Here is an 18,974-nt window from a genome sequence, read left to right on the forward strand (position 1 = left end):
TAACTTCCCCAATATTAACTGGGATAGTCTTAGTGTGAAAGGCTTAAAGGGGGCAGAATTCTTAAAGTGCATCCAGGAGAGCTTTTTGAGCCAGTACGTAGAATGTCCTACAAGAGAAGGGGCGGCACTGGACTTAATCTTAGGGAATGAAGCCAGACCAGTGGTAGAAGTGTCAGTGGGGGAGCATTTCGGGGATAGTGACCATAACTCTGTAAGATTTAAGGTAGTTATGGAAAAGGACAAAGACGGACCGGAAATAAATGTCCTGAATTGGGGGAAGGCCGACTTCAATATGATAAGACAGGATCTGGCCAAAGTGGACTGGGGGCAGCTACTTGTAGGAAAGTCAACATCAGACTAGTGGGAGTCATTTAAAAAGGAAATAGTGAGCGTTCATGGCCAACATGTTCCCGTGAAGGTGAAGGGTGAGATCAACAAGTCCAGGGAACCCTGGATGTTAAGCGATATAGAGGATTGGATAAAGGGAAAAAAGGAGGCTTATGGCAGATACAGAGGGCTGAAACCAGCAGAAGCCCTAGAGGATTACAGAAAGCGTAGGGGGATACTTAAAAAAGTAATTAGGAAACACTGGCGGGCAAGATAAAGGAAAATCCCAAGGCATTTTATAAGTATATTAGGGGCAAGAGGATAACCAGGGAAAGAGTAGGGCCCATTAGGGACCAAAGTGGCAATCTGTGAGGAGCCGGAGGACGTAGGTGAGGTTTTGAATGATTACTTCTCATCTGTGTTCACTATGGAGAAGGATGATGTAGGTGTAGAAATCAGGGAGGGGGACTGTGATATACTTATCATTGAAAGGGAGGAGGTATTAGCGGTTTTATTGGGCTTAAAAGTGGATAAATCCCCAGGCCCAGATGAGATGTATCCCAGGCTGCTGTGTGAGGCAAAGGAGGAGATTGCAGGGACTCTGACACTAATTTTCAAATCCTCTCTGGTCACAGGAGAGGTGCCAGAGGACTGGAGGACAGTGAATGTGGCACCATTATTCAAGAAGTGTAGTAGGGATAAACCAGGTAATTACAGGCCAATGAGTTTAACATAAGTGGTAGGGAAACTATTGCAAAAAATTCTGAAGGACAGGATTAAAATCCACTTAGCTTTGTCAGGAGGAGATCATGTCTAACAAATTTGATTGAATTTTTCAAGGAGGTGACTAGTTGTGTAGATGAGGGTAGTGTAGTTGATGTAGTCTATATGGACTTCAGTAAGGCTTTTGACAAGGTCCCGCATGGGAGAATGGTCAAGAAGGTAAGAACCCCTGGGACCCAGGGCAATTTGGCAAATTGGATCCAAAATTGGCTTAGTGGCAGGAGGCAGAGGGTGATGGTCGAAGGTTGTTTTTGCGGTTGGAAGCCTGTGACAAGTGGTGTACGGCAGGGATCGGTGCTGGGTCCCTGACTGTAGTGTACATTAATGATTTAGACGTGAATATAGGAGGTATAATCAGTAAGTTCGCAGATGAGACGAAAATTGGTGGTGTTGTAAATAGTGAGGAGGAAAGCCTTAGATTACAGGACGATATAGATGGGCTGGTAAGATGGGCAGAGCAGTAGCAAATGGAATTTAAACCTGAAAAGCGTGAGGTGATGCATTTTGGGAGGGCTAACACAGCCAGGGAATACACAATGAATGATAGGACCCTAGGAAGTACAGAGGATCAGAGGGACCTTGGTGCACATATCCATAGATCCCTGAAGGCAGCAGAATAGGTAGATAAAGTGGTTAAGAAGGTGTATGGGATACTTGCTGAAGCATAGAATATAAGGGCAGGGAGGTTATGTTGGAGCTGTATAAAACGCTAGTTAGGCCACAGCTGGAGTACTGTGTGCAGTTCTGGTTGCCACACTATATGAAGGATGTGATTGCAGTGGAGAGGGTGCAGAGGAGATTCACCAGGATGTTGCCTGGGCTGGAGAGTTTCAGCTATGAAGAGAGACTGGATAGACTGGGGTTGTTTTCCTTAGAGCAGAGAAGGCTGAGGGGGGAACCTGATTGAGTTCGACAAAATTATGAGGGGTTTAGATAGGAAGGAACTTTTCCCCTTAGCGGAGGTGTCAATAACCAGGGGGCATAGATTTAAGGTAAGAGGCAGGAGGTTGAGAGAGGATTTGAGGAAAAGTTATTTCACCCAGAGGCTGGTTGGAATCTGGAACACACTGCCTGAGGGGGTGGTAGAGGCAGGAACCCTCACAACATTTAAGAAGTATTTAGATGAGCACTTGAAACACCATAGCATACAGGGCTACAGGCCAAGTGCTGGTAAATAGGATTAGAATAGATAGGTGCTTGATGGCCAGCACAGACACGATGGGCTGAAGGGCCTGTTTCTGTGCTGTATAACTCTGTGACTCTATGACTCTATGGTTTCACAACGGCGTAAGGCTGATTTTTGGCCTTCCCGCCATATTGTGCACTCACGCCCGCCATGATTTCATAAAGGAACATCTGTAATTATCGGTGACTTTAATCTGCATATAGATTGGGCAAATCAAATTAGTAACAATACCGTAGAGGAGGAATTCCTGGAGTGTGTACGGGATGGTTTTCTGGATCAATACATTGAGGAACCAACTTATAGACCAGTCAGCCTGACGTCGGTAGTGGGGAAAATTCTAGAGTCCATTATAAAAGATTTAATAGCCGAGCACGTGGAAAACAGTGGCAGAATCAGGCAGAGTCAGCATGGATTTATGAAAGGGAAATCATGCTTGACAAATATACTGGAATTTTTTGAGGATGTAACTAGTAGAGTTGATGAGGGGGAGCCAGTGGATGTGGTTTATTTGGACTCTGAGAAGGCTTTTGACAAAGTCCCACATAAGAGATTAGCGTGTAAAATTAAAGCGTATGGGATTGGGGGTAGTGTATTGAGATGAATAGAAAACTGGTTGGCAGACAGGAAACAAAGAGTAGGAATAAACGGGTCTTTGTCCAAATGGCAGGCAGTGACTAGTGGGGTACCGCAGGGATCGGTGCTGGGACCCCAGCTATTCACAATATATATTAATGATTCAGATGAGGGAATTAAATGTAATATCTCCAAATTTGCAATGACACAAAGCTGGGTGGGAGGGTGAGCTGTGAGGAGGAGGCAGAGATGCTTCAGTGTGATTTGGACAAGCTGAGTGAGTGGGAAAATGCATGGCAGATGCAGTATAATGTGGATAAATGTGAAGTTACCACTTTGGTAGCAAAAACAGGAAGGCAGATTATTATCTGAATGGCTATAAATTGAGAGAGGGGAATGTGCAACGAGACCTGGGTGTCCTCGTACACCAGTCGCTGAAGGTAAGCATGCAGGTGCAGCAGGCGGTAAAGAAGGCAAATGGTATGTTGGCCTTCATAGCGAGAGGATTTGAATACAGGAACAGGGATGTCTTGCTGCAATTGTACAGGGCCTTGGTGAGACAACACCTGGAATATTGAGTGCAGTTTTGGTCTCCTTATCTGAGGAAGGATGTTCTTGCTATAGAGGGAGTGCAGCGAAGGTTTACCAGACTGATTTCTGGGATGGCGGGACTGACATATGAGGAGAGATTGAGTTGGTTAGGATTATATTCACTGGAGTTCAGAAGAATGAGGGGGGATCTCATAGAAACCTATAAAGTTCTAACAGGACTAGACAGGGTAGATGCAGGAAGGATGTTCCCGATGGTGGGGGAGTCCAGAACCAGGGGTCACAGTCTGAGGATACAGGGTAGATCATTTAGGACTGAGATGAGGAGAAATTTCTTCACCCAGAGAGTGGTGAGGCTGTGGAATTCGCTACCACAGAAAGTAGCTGAGGCCAAAACATTGTATATTTTCAAGAAGGAGTTAGATATAGCTCTTGGGGCGAAAGGGATCAAAGGATATGGGGAGAAAGCGGGAGCAGGCTATTGAGTTGGATGATCAGCCATGATCATAATGAATGGCAGAGCAGGCTCGAAGGGCCGAATGGCCTACTCCTGCTCCTATTTTGTATGTTTCTATGACACATGACACCAACAGGGATGGAAAATTCCACCCAAGATAGATCAGGAATAGGTGATGCATCAACACTCTGTCAATACGAGGAAGAGATGGTGTGTGCAGGATGGAGTATATCAAGAACAACATAAATTGGGATGTTGATTTTATATTAATGGTTTTTAATTGTTTGCAGGTGGTAGCCATTAGCTGGGGATTGGCTTGAGTTCCTAATAGGCTAGAGTAAAGCTAGTTGTTGGGCTAGGAGATGTGTAATGTGTAAATAAATATAAAAATGTGTAAAGACAGGAACATAAGAAACAGGAGCAAGGGTAGGCCATTCGGCTCCTTGAGCCTGCTCCACCATTCAAACAGGTCATGGCTGATCATCGAGTCTCAATGCCATTTTCCCTATATCCCTTGATGTCAATAGTCTTCAGAAATCTATTGATTTCTGTTTTGAACATGCTCAATGACTGAGTTTTCGCAGCCATCTTGGGTAGAGAATTCCAAAGATTCATCACCCTCTGGGTGAATAAATTCCTCCTCATTTCAGTCTTAAATGGCCGACCCCCGTATCCTGAGACTGTGTCCCTGGTTCTAGGCCTCCCCAGCCAGGGGAAACATCCTTCCTGCAACTACCCTGTCACCTCTCTGTAAGAATTCTGTAAGTTTTGATGAGATCACCTCTCATTCTTCTAAACTCTAGAGAATACAGGCCCAGTCTCCTCAATCTATCCCCATAAGACAATCCTGCCATCCCAGGGATCAGTCTGGTGAACCTTCACTGCACTCCCTCTATGGCAAGTATATCCTTCCTTAGATAAGGGGACCAAAGCTGTACACAATACTCCAGGTGCAGTCTCAACACAACTCTGTACAATTGCAGCAAAACATCTTTACTCCTGTACTCAAATCCCCTCGTGATGATGGCTAACATACCACTTGTCTTCCTAATTGCTTCCTGTACCTGAATACTAACATTTACTGACTCATGAACAAGGACACCCAGGTCCCTTTGGACATCAGCACTTCCCAACATCTCACCATTTATGAAATTCTCTGCCTTTCTGTTTTTCTATAAAAGTGCATAACTTGGCACTGATTCACCTTATATTCCATCTGCCATGTTCTTGCCCATTCACTTGTCCTGTCCTGGCTGAAGATTAGCAAGGAAGGAAAAGTTAGAGTAGGAGAGAAAGCTAGCTGGAAATACAAAGATGGATAGTAAGAGTTTCTATAGATATTCAAATAAGAATGAAAAAGTGAATGTTGGTCCTATAGAAAGTGTATCTGGAGATTTGATAATGAAAAGTAGGGAGATGGCAGGTGAGTTGAACAGGTATTTTGCATCAGTCTTCACTAGAGAGGGTATAAGTAACATCCCAGAAATTGCTGTAAATCAGGAAATGGAAGGGAGGGAGGAACTCGGGGAAAATTACAATCACCAGGGAAGTGGCACTGAGTAAATTGTTGGGGCTGTGGGCTGACAAATCCCCGGGTCCGGATAGACTTCATCCTAGGGTCTCAAAAGAAGCGGCTAGCGAGAGAGTTGATGCGTTGGTTTTAATTTTCCAAAATTCCCTAGGTTCGGGGAAGGTCCCATTAGATTGGAAAATAGCAAATGTAACTCCTTTATTCAGAAAGGGAGGGAGACAGAAAGCAGGAAACTATAGGCCAGTTAGCTTAACATCTGTCACAGGGAAAACGTTAGAAGCTGTTAGTGAAGATGTTATAACAGGGCACTTAGAAAAACTCAAAGCAATCAGGCAGCATCAACATGGTTTTTTGAAAGGGAAATCATGTTTAACCAACTTATTGGAGTTTTTTGAAGGAGTCACATGTGCTGTGGATAAAGGGGAACCGGTGGATGTACTGTACTTAGATTTCCAGAAGGCATTTGATAAGGTGCCACATCAAAGGTTATTGCAGAAAATAAAAGCCTATGGTGTAGGGGGTAACATATTGGCATGGATAGAAGATTGGCTCGCTCACAGGAAACACAGGGTAGCCATAAATGGGTCTTTTTCTGGTTGGCAGGATGTGATGAGTGGTGTGCCTCAGGGATCAGTGCTGGGGCCTCAACTTTTTACAATTTATATCAATGAATTGGATGAAGGGACAGAAGGAATGGTTGCTAAATTTTCTGATGACACAAAGATAGGTAGGAAAGTAAGTTGTGAAGAGGACATAAGGAGGCTACAAAGTGACATAGATTAAGTGAGTGGGTGGGCAAAGATCTGGCAAATGGAGTATAATGTGGGAAAATGTGAAATTGACCAATTTGTCAGGAAGAATTAAACAAGAGCATATTATCTAAATGGTGAGAGATTACAGAGCTCTGAGGTACAGAGGGATCTGGGTGTCATAGTGCATGAATCACAAAAGGTTTGTATGCAAGAACATCAAGTAATTAGGAAAGCTAATAGAATGTTATCATTTATTGTGAGGGAAATGAATACAAAAGTAGGGAGGTTATGCTTCAGTTGTACAGAGCACTGGTGAGTCCACATCTGGAGTTTTGTGTATAGTACTGGTCTCCTTATTTAAGGAAACAGGTTCAGACAAGGTTTACTAGACTAATGCCTGGAATGGGTGGGTTGTCTTATGGGGAAAGGTTGGACAGGTTATGCTTGTATCCCCTGGAGTTTAGAAGAGTAAGAGGTGACTTGATCGAAACATATAAGATCCTGAGGGGTCTTGACAGGGTGGATGTGGAGAGGATGTTTCCTCTTGTGGGAGAATCTAGAACTAGGGGTCACTGTTTAAAAATAAGGGGTCGCCCATTTAAAACAGAGATGAGGTGAAATGTTTTCTCTCAGAGGGTCGTGAGTCTTTGGAACTCTCTTCCTCAAAAGGCAGAGGAAGCAGAGTCTTTGAATGTTTCCAAGAGAGAGCTAGATAAATTCTTGATCAACAAGGGGGTGAAAGGTTATTGGGGGTAGGTGGGAGATTACAACCAGATCAGCCATGATCTTATTGAATGGTGGAGCAGGCTCGAGGGGCCGAGTGACCTACTCCTGCTCCACAGTTGCATGTTCGTACGTCCAAATCCCTTTGAAGCCTCTTTGCATCCTCCTCACAATTTACATTCCCACCTAGTTTTGTGTCATCAGCAAATTTGGAAATATTACATTTGGTCCCCATATCCAAATCGTTTCCATAAATTGTGAACAGCTGTGGCCCGAGCACTGATCCTTATGGTACCCCACCAGTAACAGCCTGCCATCCTGAGAATGACTCATTTATTCCTACTCTCTGTTTTCTGTCTGTTAACCAATTCTCAATCCATGCCAGGATATTTTGTTTACTAACCTCCTTTTCGAAAGCCTTCTGAAAATCCAAATACACCACACCCACTGGCTCTCCCTTATCTATGCTACAAGTAACATCCTCAAAAAACTCCAACAGGTTTATCAAACACGATTTCCCTTTCATAAATCAACGTTGTCTCTGCCCAATTATATCATTATTTTCTAAGTGTCTAATTATTACATCCTTTAAAAAAGATTCTAACACTTTCCCTACTACTGACGTCAAACTAACAGGTCTATAGTTCTCCGTTTTCTCTTTCCCTCCATTCTTAAATAGTGGGGTTACATTTGCTACTTTCCAGTCTGCATGAACCTTTCCGGAATCTATAGAATTTTGAAAGATAATCACCAATACACCCACTATCTCTATAGTCTCCTCTTTCAACAGTCTGGGATGTAGCTCATCAGGCCCAAGGGATTTATCCACCTTCAATCCAATTAATTTTCGAGTACTACCTCTTTATTAATACTAATTTCTTTTAGTTGCTCATTTTCACAAGCCCCTTGGTAGCCCAGTGTTTCTGGGAGATTTTCTGTATCTACCTCCGTAAAGACAGACACAAAGTAATTATTTAGTTTCTCCGCCATTTCCCTATTCTCCATTATAAATTTGCCTGCCCGCACCTGTGATGGGCCCACATTTGCCTTGCTAATCTTTTCCTTTTCATACACCTAAGGAAGCTTTTATAGTCCACCATTATGTTCCTCGCTGCTTTGCATTCATATTCTCTTTTCCCTCTCTATATCAGTTTTTTAGCCATCCTTTGCTGGATTCCAAATTTCTCCCAATCCTCTGGTTTACCACTTTTTCTGAAAACTTTATAAACCACTTCCTTTCATCTAATGCAATCTTTAACATTTTTTGTTAACCACAGTTGATTCAACTTTTCTGTTAGGTTTTTATGTCTTAAAGGAATTTATATCTATCATTGACAGTGTAGCACTTATTTAAATACTAGCCATTGCTTGCCTATCATCAAATCTTTTAGTGTATTTTTCCAATTCACCATAGCCAACTTGCCTCTCAGATCTTCATAGTTTTCTTTGTTCGGGTTTAGGACCCTAGTTTCAGAATGAACGTAATCACATTAAACTTAATGTAAAACTCTTTCATATTATGGTCACTATTTCCTAATAGCTGCTTTGCAGCAAGGTTATTGATTAGCCCTTTCTCGTTAGATAACATTAAATATAAAATAGCCCAGTCCCTAGTTGGTTCTTCAATGTGCTGCCCCAGAACCCCATCTCGTCCGCACTCAGGTATTCATCCTCCACAGCATTAGTGCTGATTAGGTTTACCCATTTGAAATCACTCATTATTACTATATTTCCCATGTCACATGCAGCTCTAATTTCCTGATTTATATCATGCCCAACATTACCACTACAGTTTGGTGGCCTATAAACAACTCTCACCAATGTTTGCTACTCCTTTCTGTTTCTTAGCTCCACCCAAACTGATTCTACATCTTGATCCTTCAATCTAAGACCCTCTGTCACAAATGTACTGATCTTGTCCTTTATTCATGGGGAAGCAGTGACATAGTGGTATTGTCACTGGACTAATATTCCAGATATATTCCAGAGAGGATAATGCTCTGGGGACCTGGGTCTGAATCCCACCACGGCAGATGGTGAAATTCGAATTCGATAAAAAATCTGGAATTAAAAGTCTGATGATGACCATGAAACCATTGCCGATTGTTGTAAAAAACCCATCTGGTTCACTAATGTCCTTTAGGGAAGGAAATCTGCCGTCCTTACCTGACCTGGCCTACATGTGACTCCAGACCCAGACCCACAGCAATGTGGTAGACTCTTAAATGCCCTTGAACTTCCAGTTAGGGATGGGCAATAAATGCTGGCCTAGCCAGCGATGCCCATGAATAAATAAGAATAATAATAACAGCACTAGCTCACATCCTTTCCCCTCTGCCTAGCATTCCTAAATGATGGATATCCATGAGTAGCCACATCTCTGTAACAGTAATTAAATCAAACCCATTTACCTCTATTTGTGCCTTCAAATTATCGACCTCGTGTGAATGCTGTGTGAATCTAGATAGAGTGCCCTTAATGTGAAGAGTGGAGTGCCACAGGGATCAGTGCTGGGGCCTCAACTATTTATCATTTATATCAATGACTTGAATGAAGGGACTGAATGTATGGTAGCTAAATTTGTTGATGACACAAAGATAGGTAGGAAAGTACATTGTGAAGAGGGCATAAGGAAAGGGACATAGATAGGTTAAGTGAATGGGAAAAAATTTGGCAGATGAAGTATAATGTGGGAACTTGTTCACTTTGGCAGGTTGAATAGAAAAGCAGCGTATAAATTAAATGGAGAGAGATCACAGAACCCTGTAGTACAGAGGGAACTGGGTGATCTGGTACATGAATCACAAAATATTAGTATGCAGGTTCAGCAAGTGATCAGGAAGGTAAATGGAATGTTGCTGTTTATTCCAAGCGGAATGGAATATAAAACTAGGGAAGTTTTGCTACAGCTGTACAGGGTGTTGGTGAGACCACATCTGGAGTACTGTGTACACTACTGGTCTCCTTATTTAAGAAAGGACATAATTGCATTAGAAGCAGTTCAGAGAAGATTCACTCAACTGAATTCTGGGATGGGAGTTTATCTTAGAAGGAAAGAGTGGACAGGTTGGGCCTGTATCCATTGGAGTTTAGAAGAATGAGAGGTGATCTTATTGAAACAGATAAAGATCCTGAGGGGACTTGACAGGGTGGATGCTGGGAGGATGTTTCCCCTTGTGGGAGAGACTAGAACCAGGGGACACAGTTTAAAAATAAGGGGTCTCCCATTTAATGCGGAGATTAGGGGATTTTTTTCTATCAGACGATCATGATTCTGTGGAGCTCTCTTCCTCGGAGAACAGAGGAGGCTGTGCCACTGAATATTTTTAAGGCTGATGTAGAAAGATTCTTGACTAATAAGGGAGTCAAACCATATCTGGGGAGGGTGGAATGTGGAGTTGAGGCCACAGTCAGATCAGCCATGATCTAATGGAATGGCAGAGCAGGCTCGAGGGGACGAATGGCCTACTCCTGCTCCTAATTCGTATGTTTGTTGGTATATTTGCATGATTGTGGTTGTTGGAAGTAAGTGATCTCAGTCCCAGGACATCACTGCAGGAGTTCCTCAGGGTAGTATCCTCGGCCCAACCATCTTCAGCTGCTTCATCAATGACCTTCCTTCCATCATAAGGTCAGAAGTGGGGATGTTCTCTGACAATTGCACAATGTTCAACACCATTCACAACTCCTCAGATACTGAAACAGTCCATGTCCAAATGCAGCAAGAACTGGACAATACCCAGGCTTGGGCTGACAAATGGCAAGTAACATTCACACCACACAAGTGTCAGGCAATGACCATCTCCAACAAGAGAGAATTTAACCATCTCCCCATGACATTCAATGGCATTACCATCGCTGAATCCCCCACTATCAACATCCTGGGGGTTACCATTGACCAGAAACTGAACTGGACTAGCCATATAAATACAGTGGCTACAAGAGCAGGTCAGAGGCTGGTAATTCTACGGTGAGTAACTCACCTCCTGACTCCCCAAAGCCTGTCCACCATCTACAAGGCACAAGTCAGGAGTGTGATGGAATACTCCCCACTTGCCTGGATGAGTGCAGCTCCCACAACACTCAAGAAACTTGACACTGTCCAGGACAAAGCAGCCCGCTTGATTGGCACCACATCCACAAACATTCACTCCCTCCACCACCGACGCACAGTAGCAGCAGTGTGTGTACCATCTACAAGATGCACAGCAGGAACTCAACAAGCCTCCTTCGACAGCACCTTCCAAACCCACGACCACTACCATCTAGAAGGACAAGGGCAGCAGATACATGGGAACACCACCACCTGGAAGTTCCCCTCCAAGTCACTCACTATCCTGACTTGGAGATATATCACTGTTCATACAATTAAAAAAATAAATCCAGAAAACCTGAGCTCAAATCACATAATAGCAGGTTTAACATCACAGTATCATCCTCATAAATCTCCTTTGCACTTTCTCCAGTGCCTCTATATCCTTCTGTCTAATATGGAGACTGGGACTGTCCACAGTACCCCAAGTGTGATTTACCTCAATGCCGCTGTAATTGGAAAGAATGGTAAAACCAGGTACATGTGAGGACCAGCGAACTGGCAGCCCTGTGTCCATTGTAAACAATGGCCCCATCTTTACAGAAACACAATGACAGTCCGAAGCTTTGTGGTTCAATGTAACTCACCACACAGACACAGGGAGTGATAAAGAGCCAACACCATTTAATCCAGGGTAAGGGACGGTATCCAATCATTCGCGCAATATCGTCTATGAAACGGTCTGCACCTGGTTCATGGAAAAACAAGAAATGTTCATTTCACAATTTACACAGCCTCGTCCGTCATCCCATCATTCACCCTGCCCATCCACGGGGGCTCGGACTGTGGTGCCAGGGTGAGGCGGAATGGGGCTGCCTGGGGTGGGGCTGGGTAGGGTGAAGTGGGGTAGGATGGAGGGGGTTAGTGTGGGGTAGGGCTGGGTAGGGTGAAGTGGGGTAGGACGGAGGGGGTTAGTGTGGGGTGGGGCTGGGGGTGAAGTGGGGTAGGACAGAGGGTGTTAGTGTGGGGTGGGGCTGGGCAGGGTGAAATGGGGTAGGACGGAGGGGGTTAGTGTGGGGTGGGGCTGGGTAGGGTGAAGTGGGGTAGGATGGAGGGGGTTAGTGTGGGGTGGGGCAGGCAGGGTGAAGTGGGGTAGGACGGAGGGGGTTAGTGTGGGGTGGGGCAGGTAGGGTGAAGTGGGGTAGGATGGAGGGGGTTAGTGTGGGGTGGGGCAGGCAGGGTGAAGTGGGGTAGGACGGAGGGGGTTAGTGTGGGGTGGGGCTGGGTAGGGTGAAGTGGGGTAGGACGGAGGGGGTTAGTGTGGGGTGGGGCTGGGTAGGGTGAAGTGGGGTAGGACGGAGGGGGTTAGTGTGGGGTGGGGCAGGTAGGGTGAAGTGGGGTAGGACGGAGGGGGTTAGTGTGGGGTGGGGCTGGGTAGGGTGAAGTGGGGTAGGATGGAGGGGGTTAGTGTGGGGTGGGGCTGGGTAGGGTGAAGTGGGGTAGGATGGAGGGGGTTAGTGTGGGGTGGGGCTGGGGGTGAAGTGGGGTAGGATGGAGGGGGTTAGTGTGAGGTGGGGCTGGGGGTGAAGTGGGGTAGGATGGAGGGGGTTAGTGTGGGGTGGGGCTGGGTAGGGTGAAGTGGGGTAGGACGGAGGGGGTTAGTGTGGGGTGGGGCAGGTAGGGTGAAGTGGGGTAGGACGGAGGGGGTTAGTGTGGGGTGGGGCTGGGTAGGGTGAAGTGGGGTAGGATGGAGGGGGTTAGTGTGGGGTGGGGCTGGGTAGGGTGAAGTGGGGTAGGACGGAGGAGGTTAGTGTGGGGTGGGGCTGGGTAGGGTGAAGTGGGGTAGGACGGAGGGGGTTAGTGTGGGGTGGGGCAGGTAGGGTGAAGTGGGGTAGGACGGAGGGGGTTAGTGTGGGGTGGGGCTGGGTAGGGTGAAGTGGGGTAGGATGGAGGGGGTTAGTGTGGGGTGGGGCTGGGTAGGGTGAAGTGGGGTAGGACGGAGGGGGTTAGTGTGGGGTGGGGCTGGGTAGGGTGAAGTGGGGTAGGATGGAGGGGGTTAGTGTGGGGTGGGGCTGGGTAGGGTGAAGTGGGGTAGGACGGAGGGGGTTAGTGTGGGGTGGGGCTGGGGGTGAAGTGGGGTAGGATGGAGGGGGTTAGTGTGGGGTGGGGCTGGGGGTGAAGTGGGGTAGGATGGAGGGGGTTAGTGTGGGGTGGGGCTGGGGGTGAAGTGGGGTAGGATGGAGGGGGTTAGTGTGGGGTGGGGCTGGGGGTGAAGTGGGGTAGGACGGAGGGGGTTAGTGTGGGGTGGGGCTGGGTAGGGTGAAGTGGGGTAGGACGGAGGGGGTTAGTGTGGGGTGGGGCTGGGTAGGGTGAAGTGGGGTAGGACGGAGGGGGTTACTGTGGGGTGGGGCAGGCAGGGTGAAGTGGGGTAGGACGGAGGGGGTTAGTGTGGGGTGGGGCTGGGTAGGGTGAAGTGGGGTAGGACGGAGGGGGTTAGTGTGGGGTGGGGCTGGGTAGGGTGAAGTGGGGTAGGACGGAGGGGGTTAGTGTGGGGTGGGGCTGGGTAGGGTGAAGTGGGGTAGGACGGAGGGGGTTAGTGTGGGGTGGGGCAGGCAGGGTGAAGTGGGGTAGGACGGAGGGGGTTAGTGTGGGGTGGGGCTGGGTAGGGTGAAGTGGGGTAGGACGGAGGGGGTTAGTGTGGGGTGGGGCAGGCAGGGTGAAGTGGGGTAGGACGGAGGGGGTTAGTGTGGGGTGGGGCTGGGTAGGGTGAAGTGGGGTAGGACGGAGGGGGTTAGTGTGGGGTGGGGCTGGGTAGGGTGAAGTGGGGTAGGACGGAGGGGGTTAGTGTGGGGTGGGGCAGGCAGGGTGAAGTGGGGTAGGACGGAGGGGGTTAGTGTGGGGTGGGGCTGGGTAGGGTGAAGTGGGGTAGGACGGAGGGGGTTAGTGTGGGGTGGGTCGGGTGCAGTTCTGTAAATTAACTGGAGTTTAGGTAAACCAGGTTTCTGCTTCTGAGGTGTTGCCAACCCTGGAATCACCACATAACCACCCTCCTCCCTGCCCCCACACTCCTGGCATTGGCTGCAGACACATCAATCATAACTGAAATAAAACAAAACACTGCGGATAGCGGAAATCCAAACTAAAAATAGAAACTACTGGAAAAGCTCAGCAGGTCTGGCGGCATCTGTGGAGAGAGAAACCAAGTTAACATTTCAAATCCAATATGACTCTTCTTCAGAGCATCAATCATCGCAGGGTCCCACCTCCATACTCCTGTGATTGGTCGTCTGACACATCCATCCTCCTGTGGCTCTGCCTTCCCAGCCCAATCAGGAAAAGAACAGATCCTTTGTTACCCAATTGGATTTTTCCATCAAACAATTAATTGGAATTAATTGGATTGTTCTTTCAAAGAGGCAGCACAGGAAGGATGGGCTGAATGGTCTCCTTCCGTGCTGTAAGATTCTATAGGCTAATGAGATCCTAGGGAATCACTTTGGTTCAAAATGATGATCCAGGTTTGCTTCACATTTGGAGACACCAACAGATTAAACAGGTGACTCCTCTAAGCGGATGAACTGAGCTCTGAGGAAGAGTCATACGGACTCGAAATGTTAACATGTCCACAGACCTGCTGAGTTTTTCCAGCATTTTCTGTTTTTATTTCAGACTCCTCTCGGGGGCTTATGTGCTGGGGATGGTGACCTAAAGGAGTTGTCAGGGATCCTGCTGCTTCAAGGCCTATTTCATATCTTTTAGGACCAAAAATTCAAACGTGTGAAGGACTTACCATAAACCCAGGCAACAACAATACACTCCCAGAACGCCTGCCACAGCAGAGTAATGCCACTTGCAGAATAATAGTCAAACAACTGGAAGATGTACATTCCACCCTGTGATACAACAAAGGAAAAGTTAGACACCAGCTGGTATAAGGAACATAGGAACAGGAGGAGGCCATTCAGCCCCTTGAGCCTGTTCCACCATTCAATTAGATCATGATTGATCTGTTTAACACCTCAGACTCTATGGGTCCACACTCTCCCCAGGCCCACACTCTCCCCAGGGCCCACACTCTCCCCAGGGCCCACACTCTCCCCAGGGCCCACACTCTCCCCAGGGCCCACACACTCCCCAGGGCCCACACACTCCCCAGGGCCCACACACTCCCCAGGGCCCACAGTCTCCCCAGGGCCCACACACTCCCCAGGGCCCACACTCTCCCCAGGGCCCACACATTTCCCAGGGCCCACAGTCTCCCCAGGGCCCACAGTCTCCCCAGGGCCCACACACTCCCCAGGGCCCACAGTCTCCCCAGGGCTCACACACTCCCCAGGGCCCACACACTCCCCAGGGCCCACACACTCCCCAGGGCCCACACACTCCCCAGGGCCCACACTCTCCCCAGGGTCCACACTCTCCCCAAGACCACACGGAAATAAATAAGTACAGTCTGGTAACCATTACAGAGACGTGGTTGCACAATAACGGAATATTGAAGGGTAGGTGACATTTAGAAAGGGCAGGAAGCTAGGAAAAGGTAGAGGGGTGGGTCTGTTAATTAATGATGGGATTAGCACAATAGAGAGGGATGATCTAGGTTCAGCAAACCAGGATGTAGAAGTGGTTTGGGTTGAGATGAGACATGATAAAGGCACAAAGTCACTTGTGGGTGTGGTGTACAGGCTCTCTAATTGTAACTACACTGTAGGACAGAGGATAGAGGAAGAGATAATGAGAGCTTGTCAGAAAGGCACAGCGATAATCATGGGGGATTTTCACACAATCACAGAATTTTAACAGCACAGAAGGAGGCCATTTGGCCCATCGTATCTGCACTGTCTCTCCAAATGAGCATTATGACCTAGTGCCATTGCCCTGCCTTTTCCCCGTACCCCTACACATTGTTTCTGTTCTAATAATCACCTCATGTCTTCTTGAATGCCTCGATTGAACCTGCCTCCCCCACACTTCCAGACCGTGCATTCCAGACCCGAACCACTCGCTGTGTGAAAAAGTGTTTTCTCACCTCACATTTGCTACTTTTGCAAATCACTTTAAATCTGTACCCTCTCATTCTTGATCCTTTTACGAGCGGGGACAGCTTCTCCCTATCTACCCTGTCCAGCCCCCTCATGATTTTGAAAACTTCTATCAAATCTCCTCTCAGCCTCCTTCTCTCTAAGGAGAACAGTCCCAATCTCTCCGATCTATCCTCATAACTGCAGTTTCTCATCCCTGGAACCATTTTTGTAAACCTCTTCTACACTCTCTCCAATGTGTTCACATCCTTCCTATAATGTGGCTCCCAGAACTGTACACAATACTCCAGCTGAGGGTCTTATATAAGTTCAGCATAACCTCCCTGCTCTTGGACTCTATGCCCCTATTAATAAAGCCCATGATACTATTTGCTTTATTAACTGCTCTCTCCACCTGCCCTCCCACCTTCAATGATCAATGCACATATACACCCAGGTCTTTCTGCTCCTGCACCCTCTTCAAAATTTCACCCCTTATTTGATATTGTCTGTCCATGTTCTTCCTACCAAAATGTATCACCTCACACTTTTCCGCATTGAACTTCATCTGCCACCTATCTGCCCTCTCCACCAACTTGTCTATGTCCTCTTGAAGTTCCACACCATCCTCCTCGCAGTTCACAACACTCCCAAGCTTCATATCATCAGCAAACTTTGAAATTGTCCCCTGCACACCAAGATCTAGATCATTAATATATATCAGAAGGACATCAAATGTTCAAGAATGAAATGGGGAGGGTACAGGCTCAACATGTTCCCTCTAGAGTGATAGGAAGGAGTAACAAGCCCAGAGAACCATGGATGACCAGATATTCAGGTTACGATGAGAAGGAAAAGAGAGGCTTTTAGCAGGTACAAGGGAAGCAAATCAGCAGAGGCCTTAGTGGAGTACAGAAAGTGCAGGGTGGAGTTTAAGAAAACAATTAGGAGAGCAAAGGGGGGATATGAGAAAGCTCTGGCTGGTAAAAGTAGGGAAAATCCCAAGATATTCTACAAGTATATCAATGGGAAGAGGATAATCAGGGAAAGAGTAGGACCCATAAGGCAATCTATGGGTGGAGCCAGAGGATATTGATAGAGTGTTGAACGAATACTTCACATCCGTCTTCACCCAAGAGAATAAGGATGAAGGTCTGGAACTCAGGGAGAGAGACTGCGAGGTTCTTGAGCAAATTGATATAGGAAGTGACAAGGTATTGGAGGTGTTGACAGGCTTAAAAGTGGACAAATCTCCAGGTCTGGATGATTTGTGTCCCAGGCTGCTGAGGGAGGCAAGGGAGGAGATCGCAGGGGCTCTGACCCAAATTTTTAATTCCTCTCTGGCCACAGGGAAGGTGCCAGAGGACTGGAGAACAGCTAATGTGGTTCCGCTATTTAAGAAGGGTTGTAGAGATAAGCCAGGGAACTACAGACCAGTGAGTCTCATGTCAATGGTAGGGAAACTATTGGAGAAAGTTCTGAAGGAGAGTATCTATCCCCACTTGGAGAGGCAAGGTTTGATCAGGGATAGTCAGCATGGCTTTGTCAGAGGGAGGTCATGCCTAACAAACTTGATTGAATTTTTTGAGGAGGTGACCAGGTGTGTAGATGAGGGTAGTGCAGTTGATGTAGTTTATATGGATTTCAGCAAAGTCTTTGACAAGGTCCCACATGGGAGACTTATAAAGAAGGCAAATGCACATGGGATACAGGGTAATTTGATAAGATGGATTAAAAATTGGCTTAGTTGTAGGAGACAGAGAGTGACGACAGAAGGATGCTTTAGTGACTGGAAACCATGTCTCAGTAATCTCCACCAAACCATACCTATTTATCTCTATTTGCGCTGTTAACTCATTAGTTTTATTCTGAATGCTACGCACATTCGGATACAAAGCCTTTAAGTTTGCCCTATTGTCAATTTTCCCTACTCTTATATGATTCTTTGGTGCAATATGGCGTTCACACACTCTGTCCCTTCCTTTCACTTTTTGGTAACAATCAGCCTCGTCACTAATCTGCACTCTTACCACCTCCTTAAACTTTGATTTTTTATATTTCCATGCAACTGAACCCTCCCCCCCACTATTTAGTTTAAAACCCTTTCTACAACCCTAGTTATGCGATTTGCCAGGACACTGGTCCCAGCCTGATTCAAATGGAGCCTGTCCGATTGGAATGTCTCCCTCTTTCCCCAATACTGGTGCCAATGTCCCATGAATTCGAACCCACTTCTCCCACACCAATCTTTGAGCCACGCATTTACCTCTTTAATCTTATTGACCCTGTGCCAATTAGCTTGTGGCTCAGGTAGGAATCCGGAGATTATTACCTTTTTGGTTTTGCTTTTTAATTTAGCCCCCAGCTGCTCGTATTCCCTCAGCAGAACCTCTTTCCTTGTTCTACCTATATCGTTGATACCTACGTGGACCACGACAACTGGATCTTTCCCCTCCCACTCCTAGTTCCTCTGCAGCCCAGGTGAGATATCCTTAACCCTGGCACCAGGTCGGCAACACAGCCTTCGGGACTCTCGATCCTGGCTACAGAGAACAGTATCTATTCCCCTAACTATACTATCCCCGATTACAACTACATTTCTCTTTTCTCCCCCCACTTGAATGTCTCCCTGTACCATGGTGCTATGGTCAGTTTGCTCATCCTCCCTACAGTTCCCGCTCTCATCCACACAGGGAGCGAAAATCTCCAACCTGTTGGATAAAGGCAAGGGCTGAGGCTCCTGCAGAGCTACTTCCTGGATCCCTCTACCTGCCTCACTCATAGTCACACCCTCCTGTCCCTGACCACTGGCCAAGTTTAAGGTAGTTAATCTAAGGGGTATGACTGTCTCCTGAAACACAGCGTCCAGGTAACTCTCCCCCTCCCTGATGCGTCGCTGGGTCCGAAGCTCAAACTCCAGCTCATCAACTCTGAGCCGCAGTTCCTCGAGCAGCTAACATTTGCTACAGATGTGTTTCCTCTTTGGGAGAATCTAGAACTAGGGGTCACTGTTTAAAACTAAGGGGTCACCCATTTAAG

General features: G+C 46.9%; 1 protein-coding gene across 1 annotated transcript in view; it reads right to left on the reverse strand.

Annotated features, from left to right (window-relative positions):
- LOC144681471 (sodium- and chloride-dependent creatine transporter 1-like) overlaps positions 1–18,974 on the reverse strand; it is a 152,313-nt gene that overhangs the window by 33,448 nt on the left and 99,891 nt on the right. Inside the window, exons 11-12 of the mRNA XM_078543083.1 lie at positions 14,705–14,807; positions 11,562–11,662 (exon numbers count right to left, since the gene is read on the reverse strand). Coding sequence (XP_078399209.1) covers positions 11,562–11,662; positions 14,705–14,807 — 204 coding nt within the window. The remainder of the gene's footprint in view (positions 1–11,561; positions 11,663–14,704; positions 14,808–18,974) is intronic.

The sequence above is a fragment of the Cetorhinus maximus genome, chromosome 6, assembly GCF_964194155.1.
Source record: "Cetorhinus maximus chromosome 6, sCetMax3.hap1.1, whole genome shotgun sequence".
In the NCBI taxonomy this organism is placed as follows: domain Eukaryota; kingdom Metazoa; phylum Chordata; class Chondrichthyes; order Lamniformes; family Cetorhinidae; genus Cetorhinus; species Cetorhinus maximus.